At 36.7% G+C, this 17,599-nt stretch overlaps 3 protein-coding genes and 1 pseudogene across 5 annotated transcripts; 1 reads left to right on the top strand and 3 right to left on the bottom strand.

The window, feature by feature from the left end:
- Positions 1–273: 273 nt before the first annotated feature.
- AAS (Pyridoxal phosphate (PLP)-dependent transferases superfamily protein) lies at positions 274–4,941 on the bottom strand. 2 transcript variants are annotated; one of them, XM_008237359.3, is made up of 13 exons: positions 4,638–4,941; positions 4,416–4,536; positions 4,258–4,330; positions 3,826–4,056; positions 3,501–3,664; positions 3,231–3,371; positions 2,740–2,799; positions 2,285–2,449; positions 1,589–1,645; positions 1,371–1,435; positions 1,000–1,123; positions 740–877; positions 274–620 (listed from the first exon to the last, which is right to left on the bottom strand). In XM_008237359.3, coding segments are annotated over exons 1-13 (1,464 nt in total). In that variant the 5' UTR covers positions 4,640–4,941; the 3' UTR covers positions 274–497. The 2 variants fall into 2 exon arrangements, with proteins under 2 accessions (XP_008235581.2, XP_088910983.1); XM_089054857.1 differs by having other exon boundaries at positions 3,826–4,094; positions 4,638–4,701.
- Positions 4,942–6,001: 1,060 nt separating this feature from the next.
- On the bottom strand, positions 6,002–8,973 carry LOC148916040 (uncharacterized). The gene is made up of 5 exons (XM_089055041.1): positions 8,932–8,973; positions 8,679–8,750; positions 8,325–8,498; positions 6,914–6,979; positions 6,002–6,748 (listed from the first exon to the last, which is right to left on the bottom strand). Exons 1-5 carry the CDS (start codon positions 8,971–8,973, stop codon positions 6,002–6,004), a joined length of 1,101 nt encoding a protein of 366 aa, XP_088911167.1.
- A 3,419-nt stretch (positions 8,974–12,392) lies between these two features.
- Positions 12,393–13,517, bottom strand: LOC148916041 (F-box/kelch-repeat protein At3g23880-like). The gene has a single exon (XM_089055043.1). It carries the CDS (start codon positions 13,515–13,517, stop codon positions 12,393–12,395), a length of 1,125 nt encoding a protein of 374 aa, XP_088911169.1.
- Positions 13,518–15,216: 1,699 nt separating this feature from the next.
- Positions 15,217–17,083, top strand: LOC148916042 (uncharacterized; annotated as a pseudogene). Its single transcript, XR_016128182.1, has 4 exons — positions 15,217–15,568; positions 15,705–15,957; positions 16,060–16,110; positions 16,203–17,083. The product of XR_016128182.1 is annotated as an uncharacterized LOC148916042 (transcript).
- The last annotated feature ends 516 nt before the right edge of the window (positions 17,084–17,599 follow it).

Genomic DNA, 17,599 nt, shown 5'->3' on the forward strand with positions numbered 1-17,599 from the left:
AGAATCTATCTACCCAGAAATATATATATAAAAATTTAATTGGCCTGGCACAAGATCTCCACCTGATAGGTCAAATAAGATAAGATGATGCATTGTGTTTGTAAAATGCATCATCTTTGATCAACTTCTGCCTCAAGTCTTACAAGTAATGCATAAATTGAACTTTTGAACTTTGGCCTCATATAATTTATCAAGGGAACAAACATATGTAGCTGCCTCTCATATCAGGTTTCTATAAATGCATATATATTGAAGTATTCTAGCAAATACGTATGTAGAAATATTGTGCATATTATTATTATTTTTCAAAAAGTACCCGAAAAATGTATGTCACTTCTCCGAAGGATTCAACATATTACATATTATTGTGCTTTACAAGAATTTTTTCTTGTTTGTATAAATAAGAAAATCTTTTTAAGCATTCAGATGGAATTCAAGGGCAGTATTTGGGTTTTGTTAATGAATTGAATTTAGAGAGATATAATTCATCCTAAATACTAAAGAGTTGCAAGCAGGGCAGAAGCCTCATCTTGCAAAAGCTTCCATGCTGCATTCACATGCCTCTCCTCGGTCAATGGAGCTCCTACTGCAAGACGTAACAAGTATTTCCCTGACAGGACCTGTATTGTATAATATGTTGGTAGTCATCAGCAACACTGAATTTACATAATCTTTTAAAACCAGGACACGAAAAACAGCGTCAATGTGTGTGACAATATAAAGTAAACAGTGAGCTTACTGTGTGAGAAACAAAAATCTTCCCGGTTGAGTTCGCAGCATCTAATAGGCCATGATTCAGTTTAGTAGCACATGTTTCGTCGTTATGAGGGGGCAGAAGACGGAAACAAACTAATGAAAATAGCCGTGGAGTAACAATCTGCGAGTTGTAGTGAATTATCAACACCACGATTAGGTTTGCATGAAATTTTCATGCCATAGCATTCAACTTGTAACAAAAGATAGCAGTGAAAAAAGACACTTCATGAAGAAGACCATTACCTCAAATCTGGGGTCTTGGGCAACGAGCTCTTCGAAGTGTTTAGCTAAATTAATATGGTTTCTTATATATGATTGTAGGTTTTCCAGACCATAAAGTCTCAGCACCATCCATAGCTTTAATGATCTAGAAGCAGCAGTCAATGATTAAGATTATAAAGCATGATAACTATCTGAAAGGGCATAGATGTGGTATAATGGGCAGTGAAACATTCTTCTTTCTCCATAATATGAAGTATTCTCAACATTCAAGCTCAGTTAAAACACATTAGTTAATAAACCTGCCTTCTCAAAGAAAAAGAGTACTTTAAATCGTAGTGTACTAAGACAAACCAAAAAAGTTTTATTTGGCTGCAAAATGTTCAAAGGCACACCTAAACCGACGTCCAAGTGGGATTTGCCAATCTTTGTAATCCACAACCAGGTTTGCTTGAGAGGCCTGTAGTAACAACAACATTATCAGTAAACATGCACACCTGTTGCAGTATTTTTTTGTTGGCTGGGCATCAACTGTCACAGTTAAAGAATTCATCCGCCCAAATTAATTTGTTGGCACCTAATAGTAAAAAAAATAATAGAGGAACACATTTACCTTGTTTTTCAGGAACTCAGGATTTGTAGACAGAGCCTGGATCAAAGCATTTCTATCCTGTTATCATGAACCAAGTATCGGCAGATACATGCATCAACAACTGTATTAATAAATAACGAGAACTGGGAAATGAGAACAAAATGTGTTACACAAAACTGATATTTGATCATATAGCGGAAAACAGTCTTAATCGGGTGGATCATACTAATTTCCTGAAGGATTATTAGAATATAGTGAAGACATATCATCACATGATTATTATTCTTTTATGGAAAACAAGGTTATTGGCATTAGCACGATTTATAGCCACTGGGGCCATAAGACAACCAACAAATCAGGTGTTTCTTGCCACAAGAACAACAAAAGTGAAAGAATGAAGTATCAAAACACAAGTGAAGAGGACTACGATAGCAAGCCACAGTGAGTCTTGCATCCTATTCATTTGACAGGGTCATATGCAAAAGGAAAATCAAAATGCTTCCCTTAGAAGTTGACTACAGAGAAGTAAAATTCATGTAAAAGTGTTTGAGTCAGTTCTTAAGTTTCATATAATGAAGACAAGGGTGATAATGGTGTGCATGAATCTTTGATGTAAAGGTGCATGTAATTCTTAGTGAGAGCAACAGTGGGAAAAACTGGGAGGAACCAAAAAATAATAAGCATACAAACAATGTGCACAGCTACACCATGACATACCTTGATCCAGAGCACAGAACAGTCAAAGTTCGTGAGAAACCATTTATGTGCATTTGTGTTAAATGAGTCTGCCTCTTCAACACCATCAATGTAATGGCGGTACTCTGGACATATACAAGCACTACCAGCATATGCAGCATCCACATGGAACCACATGTCATTGCTCTGGGAAAATGCAAAGCATTACCATTATGGTTAAACTAGGTAAGTCTTTAATATCATTGATTAGATCTTGTTTCCAAACATCCTTAAAAAAAATTGCCTTGACAATAGAAAAGGTATATGGAATCTCATATTCTAAGCAGGAAGTCAATAAAAACTTAAAAAATTATTTTTCAAAAGTCAAATTTACACAATCTAAAAGGGTTTTTCTTAAAATTTACTGGCAATGAAGAACCATGAAGAATGCAGCCATTTTTAATGGTCTAAAGCAAATTTTACAATTAAACTGTTACCTTTGCAATCTTTCCCAGATCTGGCAAAGGGTCAACAGCCGTTGATGAAGTAGTACCGACCTGAAAGTACAAATGCAAAGGTTCTTTAGTTAACCAGAATTCTAATAACATATAAAACCATGAAATTTTTTTCAAAATATTATTATGAGTTTATGGTAAACCGTATTCCATTATCAACACATGCACCAACCCTTGTACCACTGTGGTATCAAAGGAGTGGTGATGGGTTTGACTTGTAATGGGTTGTGTGTGAAAGTGTTCAATAGTTAAATTATTTGCTTTGTTTAAAACAAAATTGATTCCATACATTTCATATTTAGTTGCATACAAGTTACCATTCTTATGCCCTTCAGAAACTAATTAAATTTAAAGACCTCTTTGGTCTTCTCACAACATTAGTGAACATTTCATTGTGGTCAAATAACAAGGTAGAATCAATATGATTAACAAAATGGACACAAGTTAGCATCAAAGGTTTTTCAGTTTCTCACTGTCGCACATAGGAAAAATGGAATTAAACCACTGGTGACGTCGTTTGAAATCGCTTCATTAAGTACATTGGGAGAAAGGGCATAATCAGTAGAAGAATCAGTCCTCAGCAGCCTGCAATTCTCGGGATGGATTCCCCCTATCTGCCATTAAACAATAAATCTTATGAAAAAAGAAAGGCATTATGATTAGCAAGCAAGACTAGACTGCTGAAAAACCATAGGAAAAAAAGATGGGAAAAGAAAGAATAGTAGAGCACACTAGGAAGATACCTGACAAGCTTTTTGCAAAGCTGAATGTGTTTGATCAGATGCATAGACAACAAGCTTCTCAAGGGAATTTTTTCCTACTCTCCTCAAAATCTTGTCACGAGCTGCCAACAGAACAACAAGAACAGCTTCACTTGCTGTGCCTTGTATCACTCCACCACCTTTTCCTGCAACAAGATGTTCAATCATAAGTCAAGAAGCTCAATAAGGTTTCCACCGCAGTAACACAACACAAGTTTCTTCAACTTTTGGTAGAGAAAAACAAAAGAAAAAATGTTCACTTGGAATTTCATTAAAAAATATATTGTGTAAAAATCAATCATCTCACCTGCTGAAAGAAATTCTTCAGGTAGTTTAAGCATTTTACCAAACCAATCCAATACGATCATTTCAAGTTCAGTTGCAGCAGGAGAAGTTATCCAGCTGAACCCAACAATGTTTAAGCCTGCGCTCATCATTTCACCTAAAAATCCAGCAATGCTGCTGTTGGAAGGGTAGTACCCAAAGAAATTTGGGCTCTGCCAATGGGTAACCCCTGGTAATATCTTAGCATGAATGTCTGCAATCACATAAAAGTTTTTTTCTTCACACATGTTTCTGCCACACAAATTACATTTATCATGTATAAGACAGCATTTTAGAGAATTTACAAAAGTTATCTATTCTACATAATCAGGCCAAAAACTTCAATCCTAAACGCCACATTTGCAATAAGTATGCAGTGAAATCCAGAACATGGGGAACCCAATTGAAACTATACCATCAAAAATATGTTGCAAAGGCTCGGGATGGGTAGGTGCAGAATCCGGTAAAAGTTCCCGGAGATATCCCGGCTGCAAAATTGAATGGCGTTATGCTAATGGCAATTGGAAATTAAATCAGAATTGATATTAGAGAGATGGAATTGAGAGTTGAAACCTGCACTTGGCTGAGAACAGGAAAATTCTCTATGGTTTTGTAGTAATCAGCAATGAAATCTACCATCTTGTGGGCGTTCTCTCTGAGCTGCTCAGCATCCATTGGCTTCAGCCCACTCTCCCTGCATATCCATATGTGTAAAAAGGAAGAAGCTTTCAAATTGGTATGCAGCAAAGTTATATATCCACCAAAGAAAAGGGATAAAAAGATTGGGAGACTTACATCTTCTGCTGATTGATGCTCTGTTCTGTTTTCTTTTTCTTTCTTTCTCAAAGAAGATTGTTGCAGAGAAATGAGGGAGGTGAAGTTTGAAAGGAAACCAAGAAGTAGCTGATGGACTGTTATTCTTGTATTTCAGTTCAAGTTGGACTGCTTCTATTTGTTTTCTTTGGTTGAATTTGAATATCCGAAAGGAATAAAAACGAATGAGAAGTGGGAGATTTGAGTTGGAGGCGAGCAGAAAATGTCTGTCTTTTCTTTTGGATTCTGCTAAGTGGACAATATGCAATCATCGTCCACCAGCGTTACAAAATTACAAACATTATAAGGAAATGTAATGCCTGGCTTGTGCCACGTCATACTTTAATTACACTCTATTTTTCATGAGCGAACTTTATACTAACTGCATATACGGTATGATCCTTGAATAGTTTAATCTACAATAATTTAGGCTATTACTTATATTAATAAAAAAAAATTCAGGGTAATGATTTGAAGTAATTGTTCTCAGTTTAGGCCCTGAGTTTGAGTCATAATATCCATATAGTGTGTGTGTGTGTGAGTTAGTATGTTATCGTCCCTCTTAATAAAAAAAGTTATCAATAATTTTTTTTCTTTCAAAGATTGCCAAAAAAGGGGGAAGATTTAAATCCAAAAATATATTCACCCAATATTTGTATTAATTGCATATTAATTTTTGGGTTAAATACTTTTTTGGTCACTGGGTTTTACATAAAAATTCAATTTGGTCACTGGTCATTGTGTTTCCCGAACTTTACAATTTATAGACATTCTGTTATCTTTCGTTAAGTGCGGTTTTTATTTTTATTTGTTTTTAGGAAGCACCTTCATGAAAGTACGGCCTCCTAATAGCTGTTTCAAAACTAATGATCTTATAATCAAACTCTTTAGCTTTCTTATACATCATCTCTAATGGTTATATACTTCTCCAACTCTTTGCCTCTCTTAAGCCAGCACTTGTAGGTTTAGGAGACTGTTCTGCGACATCAGATCCAAAATTAAGCCCTGTAAAACCACATACACAATTGTAGTGCATTTTGTATACTGTTACAAAAACCACAAATTATTAAGGTGACACGCATGAATGGAGCATACATTCACTACGGTCATACATAGCTATCTGCATACTTTTTCCAATAACCATAACACAAAGGAAACTCAGCCAAAAATGCATCATAATTACACTCAAATAAATATTTATATGATCAACCACAATTTTGGACACAAGTGTTGAATGCATATATAGATAGTCGATCAAAGGCACGTATAGGTATAGCCACCTACTGCCTAATTATTATAAAATAAAATGGAACTTGGAAACATAGATAGATACAACTCATGATCGATCAGTTGAGTAAAAGTAAACTCTCACTGTAAGTATCGGCACACTTATAAGAATCTATCATTTTGATTCCGGTATCGGTGGCTTGGTGCGACTCAGGATCATATAAAACCACTTTAACTTCCCTGTGTGTACATCCCCGCGGCCTAGCCATAAGAAACCTGCCATTTGTTGTGAACCCTACTGGCAGTGGGCATGCTATATATCCCATTTTGGGGAGAAGAATCGTGCAGGTATTTTTCCAAGTATCATCCATTTCAAGAACCCATACCTCATAAAAACAACCCAGTTTCTCATCATCATCTTGTCGTAGAATTCGATGGAAGAAGGAAAGTGTTTTCTTCGACACTCGAATAATAGGAGGAGTTTGTTCGAAAACCGGTGTGGGTAGTACTACTTGATGCGGTAGCATAATCCTTTTAAACTCCTCACTGCCAAAATCAAAAGAAAGAATGAAAGTGGAGGAACTAGGCTCCATTTTCATCCAGTACACAACACCATTCAAGAGTGCACATCTGCGTCGCGAAACATGGACATCATATGAAACGGGAGGAACTGCGCTAATACTTCTCCAAGCATTCAGTCTAAGGCTGTAAACCTCAACCTCAAACCTACTTTTTTTGCCTTTGCGTTTGCGTCTAAACCTCGTCACCCTCACAACCTTGTAGTCATTTTCGGCACGATGGAACCCGAACCCGAGAGCAATGACAGTGAGAGTATAGATTGTGTCTTGAACGGGGGAAAAGAATTCCTAACCCACGAGTAAGTAATTGCAAAACCCAACACAAAATAATAAAATAAAATAAAATAAAGTAACTAGTTTTGAAACCCGTTCTCACATGTGTTCCCCATTTCAAGGAGGAACAAAATAGCAAACAGATCATATCATATGGTGAATGGTTGTCGAGCGGCATACCAGAAGGGATTTAGGTGGGTCTGGGCGCCTCGGCGGTGAATGGAATTCGCAGAGGAGGTACCTGACCTGAGGCCAGAGACAGCGTCATTTTCAATAGAGTTCAGCTGAGCTTCGAGGAAGATGGAGATTTTGAATCCCTTTGAATTTAAACACAACCCCAAACGGCACCTAAAATTTGGTGATAACAACGACAAAGCCAAATGGAGAGAGAAGAGCGGAAACTTGAAGCGGTGCGTGGTAAGGCTGGTGACGTGAGGGCGTGTTCTCTTTTTATTTTATTTTTCTTTATTATTTATTTGTTTCTTTTTAATGACGTGGTGTTAGATGTGGCCCGTAGAGATAATGATCCCTGGGCTTTGATCAGGCCCGTCCAAATTTTGTCGATGCAGAAAGATATGAGTTTCGTCCAAATGTTGAAAAAAGATAAAGGGCCATTGCCATTGTGAATAAAACCATATTTTTTAAATTAAAATTAGTACATACTATAATTTCTCTTCTTTTTTTATTTATAGAAAAGGAGTATATTTCATTAACCGAAAGCATTGGTTACAATAAGGTCATCAAGAATACAATTCATTAGCCATACATAGCCTTCTTCTAACCAATAATAAAGACCTTGTTCGTGTAGAGCAAAACGGGCAATAGCACGAGCCACCTTGTGACACTTCCAAGGTCTAAATTGGACTTCTTTTAAAGAAAATTGCACGAGTAAGTCTCTCACATCATCAACAATGTTACCGACAGTAGCCCAAATAATCTTTCTCAGTTGTTTATCCAATCCTATTATAAATTGTTATCCTTAATCACAACAATAATTATTCATGCTTATATGCCTTTTAACAATAATGATCATAATTATATGACTTTCAACAATAATTATTCGATTGGTTATTGACGAGATGATTTATGTAATGGATTATCCCATCCACTCTTTCTCTAGACTTGGCTTGAACTTATTTGAATAGTGGCCATTCCAAACAACCGCCATCGTGGTGGAGAATCATGTTTAGGGATTGTTGAGGCCCAAAAAAGTCAAGGGAAGCCCAACATAACATATATTGTTGGTCATGTGTTAATCCAAACTGTATTTTGGGAATTAATTTATTGAATAAATAATAGTGCAATTTTTAAATACGAAGGCAGATAGAGATCCCATGTCGGCAAGAGTGCAATTTTTTAAGTATGGAAAGATTAAACCCTCCAAATAAAGCCAATGGCAATAGCAATACAGTCAAAGGCAATGTCTGCCAATACCCAAGGAAAATCACACACACAAAGGCACAAACTGAGAAATAAACACATCCTCACACACAAGTAGCAGAAGACATGGGTTTAGGCACATACTTGAGAAGCATAAGTTTTCTTTTCGGGCTCTCCCACCTGTTCCTCCATAGAAACAACCGGTGTTCACCGCATTTTGAAATGAAGCAAACATTTTCTCGTCAGGAGGTTCCTCCACCACAACTTCAGTCTCAAAATCTTGCTGCACCTGTTGCACTGAGAGACTATAGTTATCAACTGGTTCATCTTTTATATCAAATAAATGAATGGCCAAGGACAAGAGCAATACAGTTAAAGGTAATGTCTGCCAATACCCAAGGAAAATCACATACACAAAGCCACATACAGGGAAATAAACACATCCTCACATAGAAGTAGCAAGAGATATGGGTTTAGGCACATACTATAGAGGCGTAAGTTTTCTTTTCGGGCTCTCCCACCAATTCCTCCCCAGAAACATCGGTGTTTCTTGAACATTGTTCACCGCATTTTGAAATGAAGTACACGTTTTCTTTGCAGGAGTTTCCTCCACCACAACTTCAGTCTCAAAATCTTGCTGCACATGTTGCACCAAGAGATATACTTATCAACTAGATCATCTTTTATATCAACATGAATTCCTAATAACGGGAATTGAGCAAAGATACAACAGCCACCCAATCCACATTAATTATAAAAAAATGGAGTATCTAAATTTTCTAGACACCAAAATCCAAAGCAATTGCCTAGTAACTGACCATGTCCCACAAGAAATCCATTGCATTAAAAGATTCCACCATTTCTCTCCGACTAAACGATCCAAAAAAACACCAAAACTCATATGCAAGCATAAAATTACACACAACAAGCACAAACGAATAAATAAGCAATTAAATATGAATGCAGATAGATATCCCATGTCGGCAAGAGTGCAATTTGAAGTATGGAAAGTTTAAACCCTCTAAATAAATGAATGGCCAAGGACATTAGCAATACAATCAAAGGCAATGCCTGCCAATTTTATCTAATTTAAACTGGCCTTTCGGCATGCGCTTCCGCTTCTGCGAGAGACTTTTTATTTTTATTTTTATTTTTAGTTTTTATTTATTTTTAAATTAAAAAAGATAATGAATAGTTGTGTTCAAATCGGGCATTCCCGGCCCTCCAAGCGAAACCAGTGGTTTCTTGGTCATGACCGGCTAAAGCTAAAGTTCCATTAAAGAGTGTTTCCACGGAGTAGAACCTCTCATAGAATATAAGGTTTATAAAAATAGGATCCATTATCTGATTTTTCTTTTAATTTTTTTTAATATGAACAAAATGTGAATTTACCATATTATACTCGTTTAATTAATAATTTCAATTCTTAATCTGGTTAAAATAATTTCAATTCTTAATGTTTGCATTAACCAATGACATTTTCTAGTATTTTGAATGTTTTACCATTCTCTGTCTTTTGCTTTATATATATATATATATATATTAAACATACAATGTAATTTTACAATAATACAATTAAAATTTAAAAGAACTCACACACATTAGTATTGTGACTATACCATTGATCCATATTTTGATAAATTCATTAAAAGTCAATTCCTCAAAATTACAATAATACAATTAGATACGGCTAATTTGTAATTTTAAAATTTTTTAAAAAAATTTGGCCATGTGCCAAGCATGTGAGGTTTTGATAGAAAATTGGATGGAATTCAAAAAATTTAACGGTAAGGATGAAATTGGATATTTATAATTTGTTTGAGGACTAAATCGACAGACAAAATAATTCAAGGAGTTAAGTTCGATTAGCGTGATAGTTCAGGGGGTAAAACTTCTGAAAATCCTTTGATAAATTCATCTTGTGGCTGAGATTAATTTGGTCCTTCAATTTTAGGTCTTTAGGTAAGCGGAACTGAATAGGAGCTGTTTACAATATGTCCTAACTCGTGGAGTTAGAGAAAGAAACTGAATGTGTTTCCTTAAAAATTTAAAAATAAAGTCTAGGCCGTTGTTCCAATTTTCAAGCTCTGCAACATTGAGTTGCCGCACATGAAAGTGCGGCCTCCTAATAGCTGTTTCAAAACTAATGATCTTATAATCGAACTCTTTAGCTTTCTTATACATCTCTTCTCTAATGGTGATATACTTCTCCAACTCCTGTGCCTCTGTTAAGCTAGCACTTATAGGTTTAGGAGACTATTCTACAACATCAGATCCAACCTCATAACCATTTACTTGGCAACCACCCTCCGAATGTGTACCTGCTGCAGCTGCAGCTTCTTCAGCATTCCTTAATTCTGAGTGCCCGACTTCCCTCTAACTCTAGTTTGGTTCACGGAACGAATTAAAGGGGAAATAATTTCCTATGTCATTTCACAAGGGATGGAAAATGGAAGATTCTTTTCCCACATTTGGTAATGTCGAGAAAGTAACCGAGAGATATCACTTTATTTTCTTTCCCATGTTTGTTTTGAGTATGAATGGAAAACAAAGTTTGTATAAATTTTCAATTATACCCATATTAAATCAAATAAAAAAAGAATGCATTTAGTGATATATTGTAATTCTAAATTGTTAATGGAGACAAACTGATAATGAAAAATGTTTATTTAATATTGGCTCATTTTCCCAAATTTTCCCATGAGGAGGGAAAACAAAACCCATTTACACCCTACTTTCTTATGGACCATGCAACAATTTCCCATACCTGGACTTACCAAACATAGGAAAGCAATTGATTTCCCATTTTCCCGTGAATCAAACGGGTCCTTAAAACTGTTAAAACCATAGGCATCAGGAATACAAAGCAATTTCTAATATTATGCGTGAGATGTTGCACTATCCACAGAAATATTTATACACACGAAGAGGGCATTCAAAATTAAGCATGTAAAAGCACATATACAATTCTAGTGGATTCTGTATACTGTTACAAAATTATTTACTAAACCACCTGGCGGTGCATTTGTGTGAGTCTTATGTGGATGTAAGAAGTGGAGGGTGAAAAGTGAAGGTGGCTGGGGAAGAAAGGAGATGGATAGATGGGAGATAAAGGGTCTCACAGGATAGGGTTAACTTGAGGAAGAACAGAAAAAGACTAAAGGAAACCGAAGTGGAGGCAAGAAACCCCAGATCTGAGACAGAGCTCAAAGGAAAAACACCCATTCTGGGTGGGAACCACAGAGGGTGAGCAAAATCACCACGGGGGGTGAGGCAAAATCACCACGGAGGGTGAAGAGGAAACAAGGAAAAATAAACAGAGAGAAAGGAAGAGGAGGGAAAAGAGAGAAGGGGAAAACAGGAGGAAGAGGAGGGGAGGGGAGGAGGGGCAGACCACCTCCCCAAGAGCGTGAAGGGTTGGGGACTAGCAGAGAGAGATTTTTTTTTTTGGCTCTTTGATACCCCTGGTGTCGGTTACTCCTCCTTAGTGGTGGCAGATCTGTTCCTGGTGGTGTTGTCGGCATGCTATGTGTGGCTGCTCCTGTGTTCTAGATCTAGGGTTTCTTTGTTTAATATTTTATGGGTTTCTGCTGTTTATTTGCTTTTCTATCCTTGGGCCTGTTTTATTTGTTGGTATTGGGCTGCATTGGAAATGAGTTTCCTCAATTTGTAATGCTTTCCACTATTAATGAATAGTATTCCCTGACCAAAAAAAAAAAACCATGTTTAGAGCCGAATTTGCTTCGATATTAGAACAATTTTGTGCTGGTTGGCTTAGTGTTCCTGTAATTTAATAAAAACAAGGGCTGTTTATTTTTTGGTTTGAAAATGTTTGAGCCCAAAATTTACAATTTTGCCCATTTATGACCAATCACGTGATATGGGCCGAATAAAGGAAATCTCAAGATATTCTTGGAGATATTATCTTGGTTTTATGAGATAATCTTGATATGACAAAAATGACTATAATATTGGCTTATTTGGAAGGAAGTCTTTAAGATATTATCTTGATTCTACGAGATAATTCTCAAGAATTATCTTTAATTGGCTTGAGATACGAGATAATATATTTTCGGGAAGGAGATTGAACCTCATCTCATACAATTGCAATATTTTTGTCCTTGAATAAATACACAAGAGAGAGGCAGGGAGAGATAATTGCTAAATCAAATGCAATAAAGGATGGAAGGTGATTTGCATGGGCAAGGATTCTTGAATAAAGAAATAGCCAAATTAGTGGCTTATAGATAGATAAATAAATAGATACAACTCATGATTATCAGTTAAGTAAAATTAAACTCTCACTATAAGCATTGATACACTGACAAGAATTCACTATTTCGATTCCGGTATCCGTGGCTTGGTGCGACTGAGGATCATATAAAAGCAATTTAGCTTCCGATCTTAAATATCCCAACGGCATAGCCATAAGAAACCTGCCATTTGTTGTGAATCTCCCAAGTGGTCGTGCGCATTCTATATATCCCATTTTGGGGATAAGAATCGTGCAGGTATTCTTCCAAGTATCATCCATTTCAAGAACCCATACCTCATAAAGACAACCCAGTTGCTCATCATCATGTCGTAGAATTTGAAGGAATAAGAAAAGTGATTTCTCCGACACTCCAATAATCGGAGGAGTTTCTTCGAAAACCTGTGGGGGTAGCACTATTTGATGAGGTAGAATAATCCTTTTAAATTCCTCACTGACAAAATCAAAAGAAAGAATGAAACAGAAGGAATTACGCTCCATTGCCATCCAATACACAACTTCATTCAAGCATGCACATATGTCTAACGAAAGGCGGACATTAAATATTGAAACGGGGGGAATTGCACTAATACTTCTCCAAGCATTCAGTCTAAGGCTGTAAATCTCAACCTCAAAACTACTTGTTTTGCCTCTGCGTTTGTGTGCAAACCACATCACCCTCACAACCTTGTAGTCATTTTCAGCACGATGAAACCAGAACCCGAGAGCCATGGTAATGCCCCTATGGGTAAAGGGATCTGTTGGAAAGGGAACAAGTGTCTTGATTTTTCTGATTGATGGATTCCATAGATATATAGAATTATGACAAGCATCAGAGAGGCAAAACAATCCATTGCAAGAACCATTAACGAAAAGAAAATAGTCGTGCGCATCAGGAACCGTTATATCCCAGCACTTGGAAAATGTTTCACCACTAGAACAACAGATTGAAAAGCAATTTTTTGTGCTGGTTGGGATGAGTAGATAATCACATGCATTATTTTTCTTCACTTGGATTTGGAGATGGGCGCTTATGAAATCAGGGCTTCTAATCAAAGTGTTCCAAGATTTGCACACACATGCGTAGCGCAAAAGAGATTTCGCCGGTAATCTTGCAAGGATTTCAAACAAGATTTCTTCGGGTAACAACATGGGTGTTGTTGTTGTTGACATGTTGAAATTACAAAAATAATGCCTACACAAGTACTCAACTGTGTAGCTAGCCCTACCCCGCAATATATATACACAGCTAGCTAGGTAAACGAAAACGAAAACAAAAAGAATTCTAAACCCAGAGAAAGCGTATGACGACAAGGAAAATGGAAAGGAAAAGAATTCTAAACCCACTAGGTGTTTAATTGCCTAAGATAAATACAAGAGTGCCCCTAAACGAATTCTAAAATTACCTGAGTACAATATTTCTAATGGATTATCAATTCTAATTCTAAGTGGATGTGGTCCACAAGTAATTTTGATTTGTTTTTTCAATAAATAATATGGGCCTCGTTGACATTAATATTGTGGTCAAACGTCAGAAGCCCAGATAAAGCTTTGGGCTACAATGAGACTTCTTTTCTCTTCAGAACCGGCAGGCCATCGTCCATCGCCCGATCCGAACCTACCCGACTTTGTTGCCTCTCCAAATCCCCGAATTTGTTCGACAAAACAAAATCCCTAAACCTAATCCTCAGAAAGACGTCGTTGCTCGCGCCACCGGAGCCGCCACGACCCCTCTGTCAAGTTGGTAAAGAGAAGGTACACACTGGCTCCTTCGTTGGCTATCTAATCGGTTTAAAGATTGCATCTTTTTAAATCTTATTTTCCATATTTCGAACTTGTAGAAATTCAAAATTTGCATCCTTTTTCTGAATCCATACAATATAGTGAATGTATTGGTTTTGGAAACACTCGTAGGGTTTGTTCTTTTTGGTTTTTAGGTCAGTATTAGAAGTACAAGTACAAACTGGGAAAAGCACTGCCGGATTTAGCTACCATCAATCTCAGTTTGTCCAAGACAAGGTTAAAAAACACTGGTTTTTTTTTTTTTTTTTTTCACTAGAAAAGTTGCACCTTTTTTATTTCCCAGATATCTAACTGGTTTCAAAATTGCATAGTATTTTCCAGATATCTAACTAGCCGTAGATCGAAATTTGCATCCTTTTTTCTTATCCCTAATAGCTTGAAAGTGTAGGCTGAAACAACTCTTGCCCAAGAATAGCTTGAAAGTGTGTCTAGATTCACACAGTGCTCAAATAATTTCCAATGCAAAGTAGATGAAGCGTTCGCAAAAAGGAATGTCATGCAGAGGTGAATCAATATTAGGCTGACCACCTCCTTGTCGTGGTCAACTTCTTCTTTCTTTTCCTTTGTTCGTTTTCTTCTTTTGCTCTGCCTTGGCCTTTTCTTTCTTCGGTTGGTTTGCCAAGGAAATTGTCTTTAGTAATTCTGCTTCTACCTGGTTTTTTGATGGTTTTCCTTTTCTCCAAAGTGCCTTATTCGAAGGTAGCAGTGTACCTATCATTGACAAGTTTGACAGATTTTCCTTCATTTGGCGTCCTAGACTCGATTCACTGCATTGCCTGTGATCTTGAATGATTTGGTTCCAAATTTGAAGGACTTTGTATCGGATCAAATTTCTTGAGCACCTGCTAAGTCAAGAGTATAGGTGCTCAAGAAATTTGATCCGGATACAAAGTCCTTCAAATTTGGCACCAAATCATTCAAGATCACGCAATGCAGTGATTCGATTCTAGGGCGCCAAATGAAGGAAAATCTGTCAAACTTGTCAATGATAGGTACACTGCTACCTTCAGAATAAGGCACTTTGAAGAAAAGGAAAACCATCAAAAACCGGTAGAAGCAGAATTACTAAAGACAATTTCTTTGGCAAACCAACCGAAGAAAGAAAAGGCCAAGGCAGAGCAAAAGAAGAAAACGAACAAAGGAAAAGAAAGAAGAAGTTGACTACGACAAGGAAGTGGTCAGCCTAATATTGATTCATCTTTGCATGACATTCCTTTTTGCCGACGCTTCATCTACTTTGCATTGGAAATTATTTGAGCACTGTGTGAATCTAGACACTTTCAAGCTATTCTTAGGCAAGAGCTGTTTCATCCTACATGAATGAATCCTTGGTCGCAAAAGCAAAGAAGGGAGGAGAAGCCTCTATTGGAGCTGTTTCGGGTTGCATTATCCTAATATTGGTAAGTAAACAGTGGCTTATGCAATGCATTTTGAGTTTTAGGCAATGCAGTTTCCCTTTAGTGCAATGCAGTTTCTGTTTTATCCTAAACAGTTTTCAACCTAATTTATGATATATCTTATTTTTGAACTGTGCAGTTTCTACTGTGTGATAGGACAAACATAATACAACCAATTCTAGGAGAAAGAAACTTCTGCCATTCTTAAATGGAGTCTTGTGGAACTCCACACAAGATTCAACCAAATAAAGGACTTGAATGACATCGAGGTATGCAATTTATCGCATGTTCTATTTTAATGTATCTTGAATGTGAATCTCATTGTACAGGGTATTTTCAAAACTCCTAAAAAGCGAAAAACTACCAGGGAAGAGGAAGACACTGTTGACAAGGTAATTAAAATCTGTATACAGTGCATTGCAGTTTGTGTTTTATACATTGCAGTTTGCATTTTATCCAATGCAGTTTTTGAATCATTCAATCTCATTGTACAGGGTATTTTGAAAGCATATAATCTCATTGAATCATTCAATCTCATTGACAAGGTATAAGAATCTATAAACATAGAATTATGCATTGCGCTTTCCGTTTCCTCCAATGCAATGCAGTTTCTAATTAGTTTCCGTTCAATATGCAGAAAAAAGAAAAAGAAGATGATGAAGGACAACAAAGAGAAGCAGAGGGAGCAGAAGACCAAGGAAAACCTGATGATGCTGATCAAACTCCAGAATTAAAATAGGCTGGAAAGAAGAAAATGTTTGAGAATGAAGCTAGAAATGAACCTCTTGCAATTCAAGACCTTTTGGTGAAGTCCATGACAGGCCAAATCAACTACCGCCAACGTCAAGATCCTAGCTTCGTTTGCCCAGAAAGATTACAATTGTGGAAGGATGAAATAAATGAAGACAGTGAGAAGAAAATGAAGGAATTGTGAGATATATTTATCTAAGGAGAAAAGAGATCAAAGGAGCTGGAAGCGGAGTTGGCAACATACGGAGAGAAATTAGATAAAGAAGAATATGTGACTGCCACCATGACAGTGGAATCTGATTCGGCTTCAGGAAATACAAAATCTGAAAAGGAGGATTGCAGAATTGGAAGGCAAGGAAACTCGTATTGACATGGAGAAGATTGCCAAGAAAAAGGAGATTGAAGAGAAGTACAATGTAGAAATTCAAAGCTTGTTGTCAGACCCAACAATCTTTGAAATGAAGATGGATCTGCCTACAACACAACCAGTTGAAGAGCAAGAAGAAGAAGAAGAGAAAGAAGAAGAGAAGCAACAAGAAAAGAAGGAAGAAGAGAAGAAGCAAAATGCTCCAACACCTGATGTTCCTTGAAGAGTACTAAGGCTGAAGAATATAGAAAGAAAGAGGCTTCAAGCATCTTGCTATGTGTACAAAAAAAAAAAATAAGAAACCAAAAAAGAAGGCAAAAAAGGATGATGAAGAACTACCACAATTCAAGCTTATCTCTTCCGAGGAGTAATCAACACAAGAGGATCCTCAAAATCAGAAGGTGGTATGCAATTATTGCAGTTCAAGATCTTGCTTTTCATTTTGCATTGCAAATAGAAGCTGCAATGCAGTGTGTTATCGCTTTAGAAACGGAAACGCATTGCAGTTTCTGTTTTATCAAAAGGAGTTTCTAATTAGTTTCCTTTCAATCTGTAGTTAACACAAGAGGCATCTCAACCCGATGCCACAAATCCAATTCCTGATCCCCCAAAAGGAATGAGCCTTTATGATTCAATACCTGTAGGTATGCAAGAATCAAATGATGAAAATGAAGGACAACAAAAGCCAACAAAGAAAAAACTAGGATGAGGTCAAAAGAAGGTTTGGCAGAAAATTTCAAAGGAGGACAGGGACAGAATTCAAGAATACTACTTAAGTACTCAACCTCGGTAATATCTCTATTCCAAAAGAACAACTCTTTCATCTTTTAATTACAATTAAACTAAAACTAATCTTGTGAATTTCATGTATTCGAATCCGCAGTGATAACTTTTGGGCAGGACTCCATAATGAGAAA

The sequence above is a fragment of the Prunus mume genome, linkage group LG6 (genome assembly GCF_029339155.1).
Source record: "Prunus mume cultivar Tortuosa linkage group LG6, ASM2933915v1, whole genome shotgun sequence".
In the NCBI taxonomy this organism is placed as follows: domain Eukaryota; kingdom Viridiplantae; phylum Streptophyta; class Magnoliopsida; order Rosales; family Rosaceae; genus Prunus; species Prunus mume.

What these genes read in the sequence shown, in the direction of transcription:
- LOC148916040 (XM_089055041.1), bottom strand. Translation starts at nt 8,973, where the DNA reads ATGGTGGAATCTTTTAATGCAATGGATTTCTTGTGGGACATG. An exon ending in GTACTTCATTTCAAAATGCG is followed by an intron (nt 8,499 to 8,678) that starts GTGAACAATGTT and finishes GGGTATTGGCAG; the next exon opens with ACATTACCTTTAACTGTATT. An exon ending in TTGCTTCATTTCAAAATGCG is followed by an intron (nt 6,980 to 8,324) that starts GTGAACACCGGT and finishes CTCTGGCCTCAG; the next exon opens with GTCAGGTACCTCCTCTGCGA.
- LOC148916041 (XM_089055043.1), bottom strand. Translation starts at nt 13,517, where the DNA reads ATGTTGTTACCCGAAGAAATCTTGTTTGAAATCCTTGCAAGATTACCG.
- AAS (XM_008237359.3), bottom strand. An exon ending in TTTGCAACATATTTTTGATG is followed by an intron (nt 4,057 to 4,257) that starts GTATAGTTTCAA and finishes ATGTGATTGCAG; the next exon opens with ACATTCATGCTAAGATATTA. An exon ending in GTTCTGTGCTCTGGATCAAG is followed by an intron (nt 1,646 to 2,284) that starts GTATGTCATGGT and finishes TCATGATAACAG; the next exon opens with GATAGAAATGCTTTGATCCA.